The sequence below is a fragment of the Astyanax mexicanus genome, chromosome 13 (genome assembly GCF_023375975.1).
Source record: "Astyanax mexicanus isolate ESR-SI-001 chromosome 13, AstMex3_surface, whole genome shotgun sequence".
Classification (NCBI taxonomy): domain Eukaryota; kingdom Metazoa; phylum Chordata; class Actinopteri; order Characiformes; family Acestrorhamphidae; genus Astyanax; species Astyanax mexicanus.
This window is the reverse complement of record NC_064420.1, coordinates 23,030,776-23,049,001: the sequence shown is the minus strand read 5'-3', so window position 1 is coordinate 23,049,001 and position 18,226 is coordinate 23,030,776. Positions and strand designations below refer to the sequence as shown.

Here is an 18,226-nt window from a genome sequence, read left to right as displayed (position 1 = left end):
ATTTTAGCTGTGTGTTTAGGGTCATCGTCTTGTTGGAAGGTGAATCTTCGGCCCAGTCTGAGATTTAGAGTACTCTGGAAGAGGTGCTACCTCTGTTCTCTGTACTTGCCCACATTTATCTTCCTTCAATTACAACCAATCGTTCTGTCCCTGCAGCTGAAAAACACCCCCATTGCATGATGCTGCCAGCACCATGTTTCACTGTTGGGATTCTATTGGGCAGTTGATGAGCAGTGCCTGGTTTTCTCCACACATACAACTTAGAATTAATGCCAAAATGTTCAATCTTCGTCTCATCAGACCAGAGAATCTTATTTCTCATAGTCTGGTAGTCCTTCATATGTTTTTTCATGTCTTTCACTGTGCAGAGGTTTCCATTGGCCCACTCTGCCATAAATCCCAGACTGATGGAGGGCTGCAGTGAGAGTTGAGTTTGTGGAACTTTCTCCCGTCTCCCTACAGCATCTCCGGAGCTCAGCCACAGTGATCTTTGGGTTCTTCTTTACCTCTCTAATCAAGGCTTTTCTCCCACAATTGCTCAGTTTGGTGAGATTTTAGTCAATCAATTCTCGCATTCATGCTCACGGAACCTGTGACCTGCCAGTGCCTGATTTTTTTTTTACTTTATTTGTTCTTTTTTAACTTAACTGTCAGTTCACATTCTCTCATTCTGTCGAGTTCATTCTTTGTGGGAGTGCATGCATGAGTGGGTATGTTCAGGCTGATGAGAGCATGCTGACTGGTTCTGCTGCATGTTCTATATTAGTAGCAGTGTTAACATTTCTAAAATGCTCCTAGGACACGCTGTACTGAATGATGATCCTGTCTGAAGCACAGGTGACATGCCTGCTCAGAATCAAATCTTAATTCCAGAAACAGGACTCTTCATGTTAATGATGTTCATTTGAAATGGCTGTATTTTGTATGTATGTTCGTTAACATAGGGAGCACGATTTTCTAATTTTCGTTAGAAAACCCCAGCCCCCAGCTCTGATTAAATTAAATCAGTAATAAGATTTAAATGTCAGACTGAGAACAGTCTAGATTACTGTTTTAAGTCAGACAGAACAGAAGCTGTTTACTCAGCACTGAGACCCACACCTTTCAGAGCTCACTGTTGACTGAAGGTGGAACATTTCTTCAGATTCTCAAACCAATCTGCTTCTGTCTTCACTGGCCTCACTGAGGCATTAATGGAAGTTATGTGTATTTTTTAAGCTCTGACGTGTCTCACCCAGCTGAAGAAAGGCTCCACAGTCAGTTTTTAGTTTTCTACGTTTACTAAAGCTGTTTATTACAGTAGAGAAAGTACAGTGTGACCCTCAGAGGAAGTATGAAACACAGTAGCTGATTCAACAAGGTTGCATTGTAATAAAGGGAAGCCTTTTCTGATAATTTCAGACAGACGTTAGTAGTCGCATTCATTACCACCCACTGCACTGTCCATTGTGGGTGGTAATGCTTTTTATGATGTATTCCCAGTACATCTGCTACACTGTGGATTGAGGAATTGTAAATGTTATCCACAAATCTTCAGAAAAGGAAACTCCCACCCATCTGGCACCCCAGTGTTAATTTTGACAACAAATTTTGATTTAGTTTTAGTCAATATTCTTGTGATGAAAATGGCATTTAGTTTTAGTCATAATTTTGTCTGTGTAAATGCTTTTTCATCAGTTCCCTTGAATTATTAACTACACACTTATAAAAATTAAACATTTAGTTGTGTAATATTGTTAATGTTTGAATGGAAAATATATTTATATATTATTTTAATGTATATTATTATTGTAGGTATGTAGGTATGTGCCTATAAATATTTTATGTTTAAACATTTGTTTTAGAAATCGGTGTGAATATAGCCTCTAATAATTCCTGTTGCCTTGCCATGAGCACATTGCTTATTGTTTAACCTTCTGTACAAGACAACACCTCACAATGTATACAGGTATGGGTGCTCCCAAGCAATTTCCAGAGATTACACTTGTTAATGAATTTACATATGTATCCCATGACTTTTGTCATGTCAGTGTATATGCACAATAACTAACAAGTGTGGATTTCAAACCATGTCTCCTTTTATAAACTAGTCCTTGGAATTCCAGTAGAGGCTTTTGTGTTAAACTGTGAAAGTGACAAGTAAGACAATTTAACAAAGAGTGTAGAAATAAAAGTAAAGTAATTTTGTAATTTCACTGAGTATACTCTATTTTTTATCTCACATTTAATGATTTATTTAAACAATACAATTTAGAATAAAGACCTCATGACTTCATAGAAAAATAGTTTATTATTTTTACATTAGTCATACAGCAACAGTAATATTATACATTTTTATTTTAAGGCAACAGATCATTAAAGTGAAACAAAAAAAAAGTACACAGGGATAAACAGTCTCTTCAGTAACTTCAGGAAATAAATGTCTGGCTGATCTTACTCTCTGCATGGTTAACCGTAAACAAATCACAGGACTGAGGTACATAGTCCAAACACACACACACACATACACACACCATTCAAATAAAACACACTTCCTTCATCACCGCAGACATGCAGACAGCCACAGAACACACTACTAAGAGAACAGGGGTGTATATGAGTGTATGAGAGAGAGAGTGTGTGAAGTAGTGGTTTAAAATCATTGAGCACAATAGCAGTGTGTGTGTGTGATTTGGGAAGTAGCCATTGCGTGATATGCCTGTACATGTTAAGTGCACACACCCACTCTCTCTCAAACACACACCCACACTCTCATACACCCACTCTCTCTCACACACACACACACTCACTCACTCTCACACACACACACTCTCATACACACTCTCTCATTCACACTCACTCTCACCCACACTCTCACACACCCACTCTCTCACACACACTCACTCTCATACACACACACTCTCACACACACACTCTCATACACACACTCTCATACACACACTCTCACACACACACACTCACTCTCATACACACACACTCTCATACACACTCTCTCATTCACACTCACTCTCACCCACACTCTCACACACCCACTCTCTCACACACCCACACTCTCATACACCCACACTCTCATACACCCACACTCACTCTCATACACACACACTCTCACACACACACACACTCTCACACACACACACAATTTTAATGCTTCAAACTAAGAAATAAAACTATTTCGATGTAAAAAAATATGCAGCACCTTACACACCCCACTAGACTGCTGTTATTGCTTTTTCCCGCTTTTTTTGGGCACTTAAACACATGAACACACACACACACACACACACACACACACACGCAGCCTCACAGTCTTCAAAACAATGCTGTGTGTGAGCGAAACACCTGCAGGTCATACTATAATATGCAGCACACTGTTACAAAGTCCTTACTCTTCACGAATGCTCTGGACTATGGAGTATCTTCCACAGGGCATTTTGAAGCAGGCAGTAGGCGGTTGTACGGGCCAGGAGAACGTGCAGGGAACCGTACTTCTAACGTTTCTCTCCATGAACCTGAAGAAGTAGCTCCACCACACCCTGTTCAGATAGTTATGAGGTGAGTCCCTCAGAGACTTGAGTAGGAGAGAGAGACAGAGAGATAGGTCAAAATACCGTACAGTACTTCAGTTTTCTATAATACTATGAACTGCTTGATACCGACATATATAGATGTTGTTTTAAACACTGGCTACTGCTAATAATAATGCTCATGCTAAAGGAACAGTGGTGTGTTTGATTTCTATGATCATAGCCTTGAACCCTACCTTTTGTATTACTATATGAAGTCTTCTATAACATACAATTAATAGACTATATTTAACTCTGCATCTTCTATGTAAGAGCAATCTTCTACAGACATATTGTAATCATCTGCAGAAATTAAAGATTTTTTGAGCAATGCCTAGAAAAAACTCTTTTGGTTTCTTTTTTTTGTGATCAACTTTTTATTCATTTTACAAATGTTTAACAACAGGAAAGGGAGCAGACAAAAGCATACTATACATTTAACACAGGCACTTTACAATTCCAGAATACAAATATTACTACAGAACCATCAAATAACAGCATATAAATCAGGTAATTCATCAAGAAGCTACAAAATCCTGAATAGACTCATATAAATTTCTCCCAGTTACTGGTTGTTGAAAATTTAGCTTTGTTAACTTTAGCTGTAAGATATTCCATTCAGACTATATTTTGAAGACTAGAGAACTTTCATAACTGAAAGTTGCAGGATCGTTTTCTTGGTGGCTGTAAAACCTGCAAATAACATCTCTCTTTTTTTTTAAAGGTAACTGAAGGTCTGAATCATCATTTAGAAGACATAAATGTGGTGTGCGTGGTATGATAAGACCAAGTAAATTAGATAGTACATCTAGTGTAAGAATCCATATTTCAACTACGTTTGGACATTTAACTACATTTGGACATGAATAAATGTTCCAGGTGCATAATTACAGATACAAATATATCTAGAAATGAGTTTCATTTGATATCTCCTATATGATGTTGCATAAGCTCTATGTATAATTTTGTAATGAATAGGCCGATGAGCCAAATTTTTTGAAGTTTGGTGTAAATTAAACCAAACAGTATCCCAATCCAAAGAAGAGCCAGTAGAGGAAATCTCTCGGTCCCAAAGTTGTTCCACACTCATTGGTTTAATGCAGTGTTCTACCAAAGCGTTTTATATAAATGATACTCTACCACGAAGATCACTTTTGGTTTCTTTATAATACATGTTTGTAATAGAGATAAAGAACCTTTAAAGTAGTAAATAAGAATAATCTTTAAAAGGTTCTTTACAGTTAAATCTCTGTTACAACCATGGATCTTTCTGTAACCTGTATGAGTTGTTAGATGTTAGACTGAACACTGGCCAGCATGCTCATGGCAAGGCCAAAGTTTAATAGAGGCCTGATACTGAGTGCCAGATGGATGGGAGAATTCATTTTCAATTACAGCCATTTAGCGTTCTTTGATCCATGGCATCATATGAGTATCATGAATAAGTAATACAGAGCAGTACTACCCACAGTGGACAGTGCAGTGTGTTGTAATGATCGTAATAGCCGTGTCTGGCTATAAAATCACAGAAACCATATTCCACACACACTCCTGCAAGTCAGTGCAGTGTTCTTTAGCTTTTATGGGACATGATACTACTTCTTCTCCTGTGACCCGTGGCATATCAATAAAAAGTGGCATGTTCAGTTTTGAAGCAGAAGCAGAAATGCTCTGTTTGTGTGGTTCGGTCACCTGGTTGTTGGCCATAGTGTGATACCACCAGAAGAGCCGCGATGTGATGAAGTACGCCACAACCACATCCACACTGTAGTGCTCATGAGCCACGAGGATAAAGACCACGCCCACTGCGCTTAGAAGCCAGCAAATGAGGTGATACCACCACAATGAGCGAGGGGAGTCTGTAGAAGAGGAAGGAAAAAAAGAAATAAAACTGACTATGTTTTATGAGCTACGTTATGAGCTTTTTATGAGACATTATAGCAAAGAGGTGAACAGTAAACAACACAGTGTGGCTACTTCATTTAAATGTTGAGATAAACCCTTAAACCTAATACTTACAGTATAAAGGAGTATAACGTTTAAAAAGGTTGTTAACTGATGTTGTTCAACCTCAATTCAGAAAAGGTTGGCACATACCGTAAATGAAAATGCAGTTTCACAATAATTTTGACTAATACCATTTACACACAGTATGAACCCAAGAGGATGTAATATCAAACAGGTGATGTCTGCCTTTAAGATGCCTGCAGTATTTCAAAAAGAAAAATAAGACCCTGTACTGTTGCACACCTTTGATGGCGTGTTTGATGGTAGAATGGAACAAAATAGCACCTGAAACACTTAATCGATTGATGTTCCTAGTGCCAAAAAGTCTTTTAAGCAATATGACAGCAAAAGGCTACATCACAAAGGGATAAATGCATTACCTTTTGGGATATTATCAGATATGAACAAATGAAATTGACCTGAATTGACCTTTTTTTCCTAATTTGGGGTTTTATGATGTGAATGCAATTCTTAAATCTGTGTAGACTCAGACCTGTTCATGAAGAATAATAACTGATATTAAAATTATTTTGTGTTTCCCAATTATATAATTTATTACATAATTGCATTAATATAAGTCATAAATAGTAACAATGTTTGGTAGTAAGTGTTAATGCATAAGATGTAAGTTGATGAGACTGACTGAGACTCACACTCTCTGATGAAGAGGAAGGTCAGCGTGAGCATGACTGTGTGTCCACTGTAAAGAAAATCTCCACACATCATGTGAGAGCCAGTGATGGTGAGACCTCCTCCAGAGAGCAATTGTAGAACACGATGAACCATACCTATGGAGTCACCATCCAGCTGAAGAGAGAGAATAAGGAAGAGAGAGAGAAATCGAACAATGGTAAAGTCTGCAATGAAGATTAGATTGTAAGCTTTGCACTATTCCCAACATTCAACCATCTACTCATCTACACCCACACTGGTAAAAGTATAAGTTCCCTGTGTAAGGTTTAGAGGTCCCTCAATTTAAACCTGCAAATGAACAGTTAACTTAATGAATCATAGTTCTAGACCTGACAAACATAGTCTTTAGTCTCTACTACTCACTACTCTATGACTCAATGTTATCTATAAACATGAACTGGAGTACGGCACAGTTCAGGCTTTAGGCTAGCACTGTTTATCTACACAACATACAGGGGTTGGACAATGAAACTGAAACACCTGGATTTAGACCACAATAATTTATTGTTTTGGTGGAAACAGAGTTGAGGTGCACATTGAATTCTGCTGTGATTTGGGCAGCCGTGGTTTTAGTTTTTTTGGATACAATCCGGGTTAGCACCCGAACATCCCTTTCAGACAGCTTCCTTTTGCATCCACAGTTAATCCTGTTGGATGTGGTTCGTCCTTCTTGGTGGAATGCTGACATTACCCTGGAGACCGTGGCTCTTGATACATCACAAAGACTTGCTGTCTTGGTCACAGATGCGCCAGCAAGACGTGCACCAACAATTTGTCCTCTTTTGAACTCTGGTACGTCACCCATAATGTTGTGTGCAAAACTGTGCTCTTACCCTGCTAATTGAACCTTCACACTTTGCTCTTACTGGAGCAATGTGCAATTAATGATGATTGGCCACCAGGCTGCTCCAATTTAGCCATGAAACCTCCCACATTAAAATGACAGGTGTTTCAGTTTTATTGTCCATCCCCTGTATATCTGTCCAGTTGTGGTTCATGGTGTTAAGGACAAGACAAGTTCTAACTGTACATACATTATCTATACCCATCATCTTTGAATCAACACCTTTAGAGTAGAAGAAATAATCATACTATCTTTCAATGGAAGTCACTGTAAAACGTAAAAGTGGTCCAAACTCTCAGCTCACAAGAAAATTAACCATCTATAGAAGCCAATAAAAAAATGGAAGTAAGGATGAGTGAATAACGAAGGATTAGGGTAAGGGTGAGTGAAGCAGATCCCTCAAGTTCACCTCACCTTGGGAGCACAGTTCATGTGCATACTTGGAACAGGCAATGTGGTGATGTACATGGTGACCATGCGGTACAGATAGAGCGTCCCCATCAGGAAGAAAAATCTCCGCCCTACGATGGATCTGAGCAAACACACAAACAAACACACACATAAATACACACAGTTAGATATATTTCAATAGTCTATGCCTAATATAAGTAAAATAAATGACATTTTACTTTCTTCTAACTAGTCAGAAGCTAAAAAGGAGCAACTGTGGAATGCAAATACTTTTTTATCCTGTATTCCTATTGTAATGTTATTAAACCTCAAAAAAAGTACTGTGACTTATTTACTGTAAATGATCTTCAAACCATCTTTACAAAGGGTCTGAGCTTCTGAGACATCCTGAAAAAACTGATGGTGGTCAATTAAATTATGGCTTTAAAGCTTGCTTAAAGTGATGGTCCATAGGTTTTTGGTGAGAATGTGTAGTTGCACTTAACCTGCTAAATAGTATTTTTAAAACATGCATAGTCACCTTTCAGAGCAAATAAATAGGTAACACTTTATAATAACTTTCAGTACTATACCATTAACTAATGATTAACAGTTGTGAACAAATCATTAATATACTGTTAACTAATGATTAACGGCCATGAACAAATCATTAATATAGTATTAGTGAGGATTTTGTTGCGCTTTCTTTTAGTTTGCCAAGCTCTCTTTAGCTGTAATTCTGTTTTTTTATTTTTTGCTTTAGCAATGCTATATTATATATTCTTATATCACCATGTTTGCAGTAGCTCTTTGTATTATGGGCACTACCACTATAGGAATCGCCATGGTTGCCCAGGTAACCAGCAAAAGCTATTAAAGCCAGAAAAAGATCCCAGGACCTAACAGACACCCTGTTTTTAGATATATTTAGATATAAATATAAGTGGCACTGCAGGAATGGTAGCATAAGTACACTGATGCCATTTATTGTAAGATTTTGCCCCCTCCATACACTTAATAATAATGATTTTAATACTACTTTCAATTTAAAAGAAAAAAAAAATCTTAAGGACTGTTGCTCTAAGGAATGCAACAGAGCACAATGATATTCTCCTATTTTATAGGAAGGCCTTTGTGAAAAGACAGATTTGAACTGTACAAAGAAGCAAATAAAAACAAATATGTTAGTTTTGGTTATGTTACATAGTTAGACTATGTTCATAGTGCAGGATGCAGCAATCAACAAAGTCTTGTAGCTTTTCCATAGGGGCACGTCTGTATGTGTGAGGCAGTTTTTTGACAGGTGGCTTATGCGATGTGTCAAGTATAAACCAGTTATAAAGATCCTGCAGCTCTTGTTCTCCTGGATGGTGATATAATTACCATTTAATTACCAACTGAACTAGCTTCAAAAGTAAATGAATCATATTTACTCTATTCATAAATAACATCTACTGTTCTCTTCCAACACATGTGATACTTAAAATTAATTAAAATCTCATGAGGAGGACTGGACAGTTTCAAAACCCTCACCTGTGTTTGAGGAAGAGCCACTGAAAGAACCAGGCTGTGACCAGGATCATGCCGTTGACCTCAGTGACCTTGAAGGCCCACTCCTGGCGAGGAATGTAGTCAAAGAACTTATCTGGCAGCGGCGGGTTCTCTGACTTATTGGGAACTCTATCATTGACCACGGTGATCATAACTGTGGTGCAGAACAGGTTAAACCCCGCCCACATGAAGACCAAGCCTGTTTTCCACCACTCCGGGGGCAGCCTGTCCAGCCTGGTCACTGGAATGGTGATACGGATGTAATCCTGGTTCTTACGCAGAACCTTCGCAAAACTGCGGGACAGTCGCGAGGGCCGTTCATCTCCTTTACGAACGCTGTCAAGTGTATCTGATGCAGGGTGGGTCTGTCTAGGGGGCGTGGCCTGGGAACTGTCCGCTACAGTCACTTCAACATGGCAGCCGCTGCTGTCACTAGCATGCTCTCCTGAGTCGGGAAACTGAGATGCTGCCATAACACACACACACACACACACATACACACGCACCCAAACACACGTAGACCCCCCTGCAGGCAGCAGGTCTTCTTTGAGGTCAGCAGTCTTCTTTGTTGGCCAGAAAACTCCACTTAGGAGCTTGTGCTTGTGCTGAGTGAAAAGCTAGCTCCACTGGCCTGAAGACGTGAGAAAGAGAGAGAGAGAAAGAGAGAGAAAGAGAGAGAGAATGAGTCATTAGTAAGAAACATAAGTGATGATAAGTGATGACAGGTTGTGGAATAAGTTTATTTTTCTTTCATTTCTTTCAGTAACACACACCACTGAAGACTTGTTTACTTAAGATTTAGATACACTGTCCAAAAGAATGCTCAAATGTGATGACAAAAGTTTCAAAACTATTCACATTCATTATTCAGGTGAAATACTAGGGTTTAAAGCACAGCAGTAGAAGTTAAAATACTAACTCAAGTGCAGTACCTTACTAAAAGGCATAATGACTGTTGTGAATGTTAGATTAAATTGTTAATTTGGGATGCACTAGGCTAACAGTTTCAGCTGAATATATCCATGGAATTAAATATATTAAATAAGCTTGGTTGGGACTTTTTAAGAGCTCAAGCTCATCTTTATACTAGACTACATACATCTGCTATGCTACATACGTCTGCTATGAGTGTGAGGTGCTAGGGGTGTGACGAGATATCGTGGCACGAGATCTCGCAAGATTAAAACGGACGATATTTCTCGTCAGGCTTAAACCTGTCTCGCGGGGCAAAAAAACAGTTAAGTGTGGGGTTTGTAAGAGGGATCTGGCAACCCAGTAGCGATAGCGATAGAGTATGATGGCTGAGCAGTGAGAGCAGCTCTCAGCAGAAGAGGAAAATTCGGGCATTTGCATAGAAGATGCTTCTGCTTCTTTTAAGTTGTATATCTGGCTGCATTTTGGCTCCAGTGGAAACAATAAACGGTAACAGAGTGACCAAGACACAAACCATATGTAAATACTGTAAGTAAATCCTACACCTGACTGTTTTATAGGCAGGTGTACCAATCCCTTAGCTCTGTACTGTATTAAAAAAAATGTTCTGTCTCTGTTTGCACTTCAAGCATATGCTTAGGCTTAATATGACTGGTTATGGTTATGCATAGTTAAATTACAAGAGATTTAGGAGAAAAAAACACAAACCATAGGCTTAATATGACTGGTTGGGGTTTGCATTTATTGTTTGCACTATATAAGACCTAGAAAAGTTTTATTTTTATTTTTTATTCTTATTTCTATTTCTTAGAGAATCTATGTGTGAGAGAAACCAGTCTGTTAAGTTTGCGTTATATGATTTTTGATGTTTTCTTTAAAATTTTATTTTAAAATCTCGTCTTGTCTCAATCTTGTGAACCCAATATCGTGTCTCGTCTCGTGATATTAGTGTCTTGTCACATTCCTATGAGGTGCAGAAGTGATGGACTGTGTATAAACCAATAGGGTGTCGGAATGGTATATACTTATACTTCTCTATATCCCACCACAATCAAATTCACTTTATACGAATAGAGAGATTTATCTGGATAGGGTTTGTTTTTGTTTGCTGTTAATGAAAACAAGCTAAAATGAAATAGGAGTCTATGACCAGAAAAAACTCTATATTAAGTGAAATTACTTAAGTAAGGTAATGTAGTATTTGCACTTCATTACTTGACTCCTCTGAGCACTGGTGTATATACTAGTGGTGCCACAATTCCTCTTTTAATTAAATTATGCTGTTACTAATACATTTGTCTGAATGCACTTTGCTTAACACAGCCAACTAAACAATATTACAGACTATTCATTTCACAGTTTAAGCGTAACGCATAGAATGCTGGTACTAATACTAACATAGGGACTATTTTTAGGGTTTAAGCAATTTGGCAAAAAATGTGGCAATTTGCGCTAATGGATAATATCAAATTATTATTGTTTTTCCAACATTTAATCCAAAGATTTTCTGCAGTATAGAGCCAATACCAGTACTGAGCACCAAACTGGTACACCCCCAGGTTTTACACTGTTTCAGTTGTTACAAAATGAACTAGCTCTTCTTTTTTAATGAATAAATAAAAAACACTTGGTCTGAACAAACGAAATATTAATGAACAACTAGATATTAAACGTTAATAAACCTTTATTCATAAGCTTAATGTTACTGGAACGATATTGTAGGACCTAATGTTTTATTCTTCTTTATTCTTAATATTAATCTTACTTTAATTTTTGTTGGAAAATGTGTGGACAAAAAAAACCCAACCACAGTAGATAAGTTGACAAAATGATGAATGTGTGGGAAGCAGCTAATTTAGATCAGTTTAGAGAAATAAAAATATGAAACAGTCATCAAACCAGACCACCACAATAATGACACACAACCTAACTGTCAGCCAGTGTATGCTGGAGATATTACATAAAAACCTGACAATCATACAGGTAATCTCTTTTGTTGTAGATTTATACTGAATTAAATATCACAGATCTTGTCACTCAAAATGTAAAATTCTGTAGCTGCCCAGGTAAAAGTAAAAGTGCTTCAAATTCCATTTTAACAGAGCTACATTCACCTGCTGATTAAATCTGAGCTCTAGCAGGAAATTAACTGATTTCAACTGGGCACGTTTGACACCATTGCCACTGTAGGTCATTTCCTACACCATGGCGGATGCAGTTATCAGCCTTTCACATTCTTGCAAACAACTTTTACATGCAGGTTCCAGTGATACCGCTGGTATCACCACGTCACATCAACACCACAACACCCACTGACTAATCTATCCATCACTTACACTGATGGCCAATTCACTTTCCAGCTGCTAGATTAAAAAAAAATTGCTTTATTTTATAGCAAACTTCCTAAAAAAAATCATTAAATTGTGATAAAACAGCATTTATAACTATTTGTTGTAATAACTTTCTGTGAAGGAGCTTTTAGAACTTTTAGACATCCAGTTGTATTTTTCACCAGCACAAAAAAAAGAAAAAGAATGACGCATTTCACACTAAATCCACTCTAAATTACTCAGTTCACATCTTTACTATTTAACTGTGCAGAACTAGAGGTATTATTCTTTAACAGGACATGGAAAAATTTAGTGTATTTATATAAACACCAATATTTCTATAAATATACTAAATTGTCAGCCCCTAGCAATAGGGCAAGTGTTGGTTGTAAAGGTTCAGTTGCATATTAAAACAACAAACTTTATAAGGAAAAGAAAAAATTAAATGGAAGACAATGTAAAAAGGTTTTATTAAGTAATTTATATTTTGTATTTATTTCGTCTGCACTAAATATTCTGCACTTTAGTTTTGTGGTAGATTAGTGTTGTTACATTATTTTTTTGTTACTGATTAGGAAACAGATTTTATAGTTTTTATTTATTTCTACAGAATGTATTTAACATAATTATATCAAATTAAAGTCATATTTATCCTGTTCCAGAAGTATATTTTTTAAATTAATAAAATATGTTTAATGTTTTTGTCATATAACCAACTTAATCAAAAAAATAACCCGAAATATTGCAACAATATTTTAGTGCCATATTGCCCACCCTTAAAATATTAAATTTATGTTTATTTTTCTTTAAATGATGATACGTAAGTAATCCAGTTCTAATTCCAAAGTAATGATCCAAGGTTTATTTTTAACAGTGATTGGTTTTCAACAAACAATAGGTTACCTCTAAGATGCTGAACTAGCATATTGAGGAAGTCACCTTTATAAAAGTACAATCCCAATCTAGACCTTTCTAAAGGTATAATCCTAATCTAGAGAGCAGAACTGTATGAGGTATCAGAGTGTGGGTGATGGTGTGCGCGTGTGTGTGTTTAAGTGTAGGCAGCAAACAAAGGTGTGTCTTTCCTCAGGAACTTCACAAAAGGCTGTGAGGTGTGAGAAACCATCCATATCTGACCGAAGGTAAACCTGAGCAGACACGCCCAGCTGAAACCCGTCTGCTCACACAGTCACATTCTTTCCCCCATAGGATTTATCTTTCTTTTTCTATAGGCTTTAGGAAGTCGAGTGAGAAAGACGTTGCAAATCAATCGTCTGTGTTGACAGACGCACAAGACTTTGAGCCAGGAGATCAGCTTTTAAAAATACTGCAGATGACTAATCATGGAAATCTCCTCAAGGTCTGTGTGAGGTAATTCCACAACAATGTGAAAAAAGCCCTACACGTTGCCCTGTGGCTGACAGAAAACACGTTTTCCACCTAGCAACTTTTGAAACCAAAATATGTTGCAATTTCAATACAGTTTTGTTTCCAACTGTACGACACAATCAGCTCAATCAGCATTTTACAGTAAAAAAAGAAAGTTTTACTTAGGTATTTTTTGAAGTCTGAAATATGTTTCCAATTTTCCATTTCTACACAACAGTCTTCCAACGTCTCTTTAAGTCACTGTACCCTTTAGAATGTATTTACCAATATGTAAATAAGCTCTAAACTGAGTGGCTGCCCTGTATTGTGCCTCACTCAATAAGCAGTCTATAAGCAGTCTAAACAGAAACTCACATTATATGAGTATGAATAGACTAAATATGGGTTAACCGATGTAGGTTGATTAGGCAGTTATATGTTACATCACAAAAAAAAATGTTGAAGCTTAGTTTTTTTTATATATATATAATGTACTGGTTTAAAACATTAACAATCCAAGGAACCCACAATGATTCTGAATAAAAATGGAACTGAAAATTGATCTCATAATCACATCTAACAATACGTATTACATTAGCCTAGCCTAATTTTAAACTTCCAATCGATCAAGCAACCTTCAACTGTCCTGGGATAGATTTAATTCCGTTGAAAAGAACCATAATAGCATCCATCCTGAAGCTAAAATGGACCAGTATTGATCATGTAACTCTGCAGACTGCACCAATCTCCACCATCTTCACCCAGACACGTGGCCTCATTACAACACCCACAAACCACCACCACATGACTGAGCGGTAAAAGCTAATCATTGTGGTTTGACTGCAGATAAATTGTGGACTCTGGCTCAATACGGAAGATATTCTACTCTTTTCAAAGGAAGAGAAGCTACAAAAGGATTCTTTGGCCAATACCATGGAAGAACCATATCTTGTTCCCTAAAAAAAACATGTTTACAAAGAAATTCCTTTGAATAAGTGTCTTTTTTTTTACCTGCAGTGGAGGTTCATCACAATCACATAACCTTTTATTTTTTTCCAGGAAACTAATAGAGGTTATTTAATATCAGCACTCAAAAAAGCTTTTAAGAGTGTAGAACGTTTTAAGAATGCAGATAGAGATGTAATAGATAAGTAATAGTTTACATTTGCTCAGTACTGAAGTGAAATACTAACCACATATTTCAGAAGAATGCAAACAACACTGAGTTCCTGGTTCCTTTCCAGGGTTTAAGTTGGTTGACTGGTTCAACTCTTGGGCTGCTTTACTTCAGCTTATATATCTCACATTGCAGTCTTTCATCTTTGGATTTTCAAACAGAGAAAAATAATCTCTGACACACTTCATTTCCTGTGCTGTGAGATATTGAACGGACTCCAAAACAAGCTTCAAGAACTTGTTTTAAAACAAGTTTTAGAATTGACCTCGTATCTCAGTGCATGTTTGAGATGCTACTTCTGCTCTTCTAGTCAAGCTTTTTGTTTTGTACTTGAATTTTACCATTTTTACTGCAGTAATTTTATTATTTTCCCCCAAAGTAGCAATACTTCTGCTTCTGGGTTTAGAATGGTGTTTATCATACCTGTCCTTAATGTCCTGGAGGTCCAATTTGCTGCACATTTTGGTGATTTTGCTGCTTTAACACACCCACTTAAGAACACTCAATAATGGGCTGATAATGAGCTGATTAGTCAAGGGTTTTAGCGGCAGGGAAAACACAAAAAAAAGAGAAGTGGATTTGGCCTCCGGGACCAGGGTTGAGTAATAGTGGTTAAAAATACTCTGCCTCCTGAAGACAGACTAACACTAATTCAATGCTGTTGGGAGTTCCCCTTCTGTAACTCAACAATTTCTCTTCTCTTTCATGAGAAACCCTGAATCAGAAACATCCCAATACTTTCCTTATATTTGACTCTTAAAAATGAAACGCTACTAAAAAAATAAGAGTCCTACAAATGTTTTTTTCTTTGACAATAAAATCAATAGAACAATATTTAGAGCATGATGTGTTCAATACATGCATGAAGAAAACATTATTTTTTGTAAAACAAATTGTTTAAAATATATTCATCAGCTCAGTTAGTCATGTGAGTCTTGTGTTTTTTAGATGACTCAGATGATCAATAAGAACTGTATATATTTGAATGCACAAAAAAGGTATACACTCTGATTATCATTAATATACAGTCTTGTGCAAAGGTTTTGGCACCCCTAAATTACTAAAATACACATTTTTGTTTTTGTAGTGAAGCCTCTGTAACTAAACAAAGAATTAAAACGCAATATTTTCAACAAATCCAAAATTCTTAGGTGTATATTACAGGTATATCCACAAATGTTTTATGAGGTTGGTTCCCATATAGAGAATGATTAAACCTGGCCCTAGACCTAGATTTTTAATGGAAAATCTCCATTCAAAAAGATGTGCAATCTAAGACTAGGTTTAACCCTTTATAGCATTATATTGTATTTGCTGAGAATAAAAATCAGAAAATATTTTAGAGAAAAACAAATCCAGACTCTTAAACAATCTTAAAAACAAAAGTGCTACAAATGTTTTTTGACAATGAACTCTTTTAAAATGTTAAAATAAACTAATACAAAGGTTATAAGGCTTTTTCAGTCTCATAACTCCTTCTTGTGGATCAATTTTATTAAGATGAGTGAGCAAAAAGTTTGAGTCAGAAAGAAAAAACTTAGGGAATTGGTAATAAGTTTTTTGTTGCGTAAGATAATGTTATTACAGCGGGTGTTTCTTCTATGACTCTTTAACCCTCTATACCATGATATTTACATTTGTTGAGAATAAAAAATATATATTTTTAAAGGAAAAAAATCTAAATATTACAGCATCTTAAACATAATCATAATATATTTTAATCTTAAAAATAACGGAGCTGGGTCTTTAAAAATAAATTCTAACATGATACATTAGATACACATGTGAAAAAAACCTTTAAAAAGTTTAAATAAATGAATGTAATGGTTCTTAACCAACTTTAAGCTTTCTCAGTCTTATAGCTAACTCCTTCTTCAGGATTTTTATTAAGCTGAGTGAGCAAAAATTTTGAGCAACAACACGTTTCAAGTTGAGTAAGAAGTTGAGCAAGATAATACCTGGGGAATTGGTAAGACGTTTTTGTTACGTAAGATAATGTTATTACAGTAAATTTTTCTATGGGTTCAAAATGTGGTAATCAAGGAGTCAACTCAAACTTCTTTCCTCGATACAGCTCGTTACAAAACACTGTTATTATCATGTTTATCACAATTATCAGGATACAGAGCTGAAATAAATGACTTAAAATGTTCAGTGCAGATGTTAAAACCTAATTTAGGAAACCAGAGTACTTACCCAGCTTCTGGGGGTCTGAGTGAGGTGAACCTGTCTGTATATAAACCAGAAGCGAAGCCAGAAGATACTGCTGTTTTCTTTCACTCGGAACCTTCGAGCAGCTGCAGAGCTGAGTCCTTCACCTGTCATCCCCACGCCCACCTTCCACCAAACCCCTGCCTCTTCCGGTAAACGCTGCACCTGTGTGTTTGTGATGAGTCATATCTTACAAATAGTCCCCCACACGTTTCTGTTAGAACACTGATCAGTCACAGTTTCCCCTAGGCTTTATTTTAAAACATAATATTGCAGTCAAACCATCATATTAACACGTTTTTTTTATCTATTAATGTTATTCTTTTATTATTTTCAGCTTTCCCTGCATCACTCAGTTTAAGGGTTATTTAGCATCTGTCCTGTAGAGGGCGCGTTTCACTCAGGAAAGAACATTTTGTGTGATATATACAGTTCTGGTAAAATCAAGAAAACCTAGAGAGCTTTTTACAGATATACATATATTGTATATCTGTAAAAAGCTCTCTAGGTTTTCTTGATTTTACCAAATTAAAAACCTGGAATATAATCAAGTGGAGGAGATGATCATAAGCCATCAAACCAAGCTGACCTGAAAAGTTATCCAAAAGCAGTGTGTAAGACTAGTGTGTAAGACTGGTGTGTAAGACTGGCCTTGTTTTAAATATATATATATATATATATATATATATATATATATATATATATATATATATATTTAAAACAAGGCCAATTGTGCTCTCTCAGACTTCAGCTGCTAATTGCAAGCTGCATCATCAGGATTTGAACCAGCGAGGTGGCAGCACCTTAGTCTACTGGACCACTCTAAGCCCCCAAACCACGGTTTTATTAATACTGGCCCTATATCTTTTAACATATAAAGAAGTATATTTTGAAGCCTGTTTTGGCAGTTTTGTTTTCGTTCTTTATTTGTTGCGTTACGCATTTAGATCACAAGGCAATCATGCTGAAGCAGTGGTTGTTATTTTTTTTTTTATAATATCAAATAAAATTTATTTATATAGCGCTTTTTACAACTGATGTTGTCACAAAGCAGCTTTACAGAACAATAAATCAGACAGAACGAAGAATCAGACAAAACACTGAACATATAATTCAAATAAAAGCTCCCTCAGAGCTGGAGGAAGAAGATACCTCGGAA

At 36.5% G+C, this 18,226-nt stretch overlaps 1 protein-coding gene across 1 annotated transcript; it reads right to left on the bottom strand.

Annotated features, from left to right (window-relative positions):
• Positions 1 to 2,271: 2,271 nt before the first annotated feature.
• sgms2b (sphingomyelin synthase 2b) lies at positions 2,272 to 17,197 on the bottom strand. The gene is made up of 6 exons (XM_007237369.4): positions 17,053 to 17,197; positions 9,031 to 9,679; positions 7,522 to 7,639; positions 6,224 to 6,377; positions 5,256 to 5,422; positions 2,272 to 3,568 (listed from the first exon to the last, which is right to left on the bottom strand). The coding sequence occupies exons 2-6, from the start codon at positions 9,519 to 9,521 to the stop codon at positions 3,383 to 3,385; spliced, it is 1,116 nt and encodes a 371-aa protein (XP_007237431.3). The 5' UTR covers positions 9,522 to 9,679; positions 17,053 to 17,197; the 3' UTR covers positions 2,272 to 3,382.
• Positions 17,198 to 18,226: the final 1,029 nt, after the last annotated feature.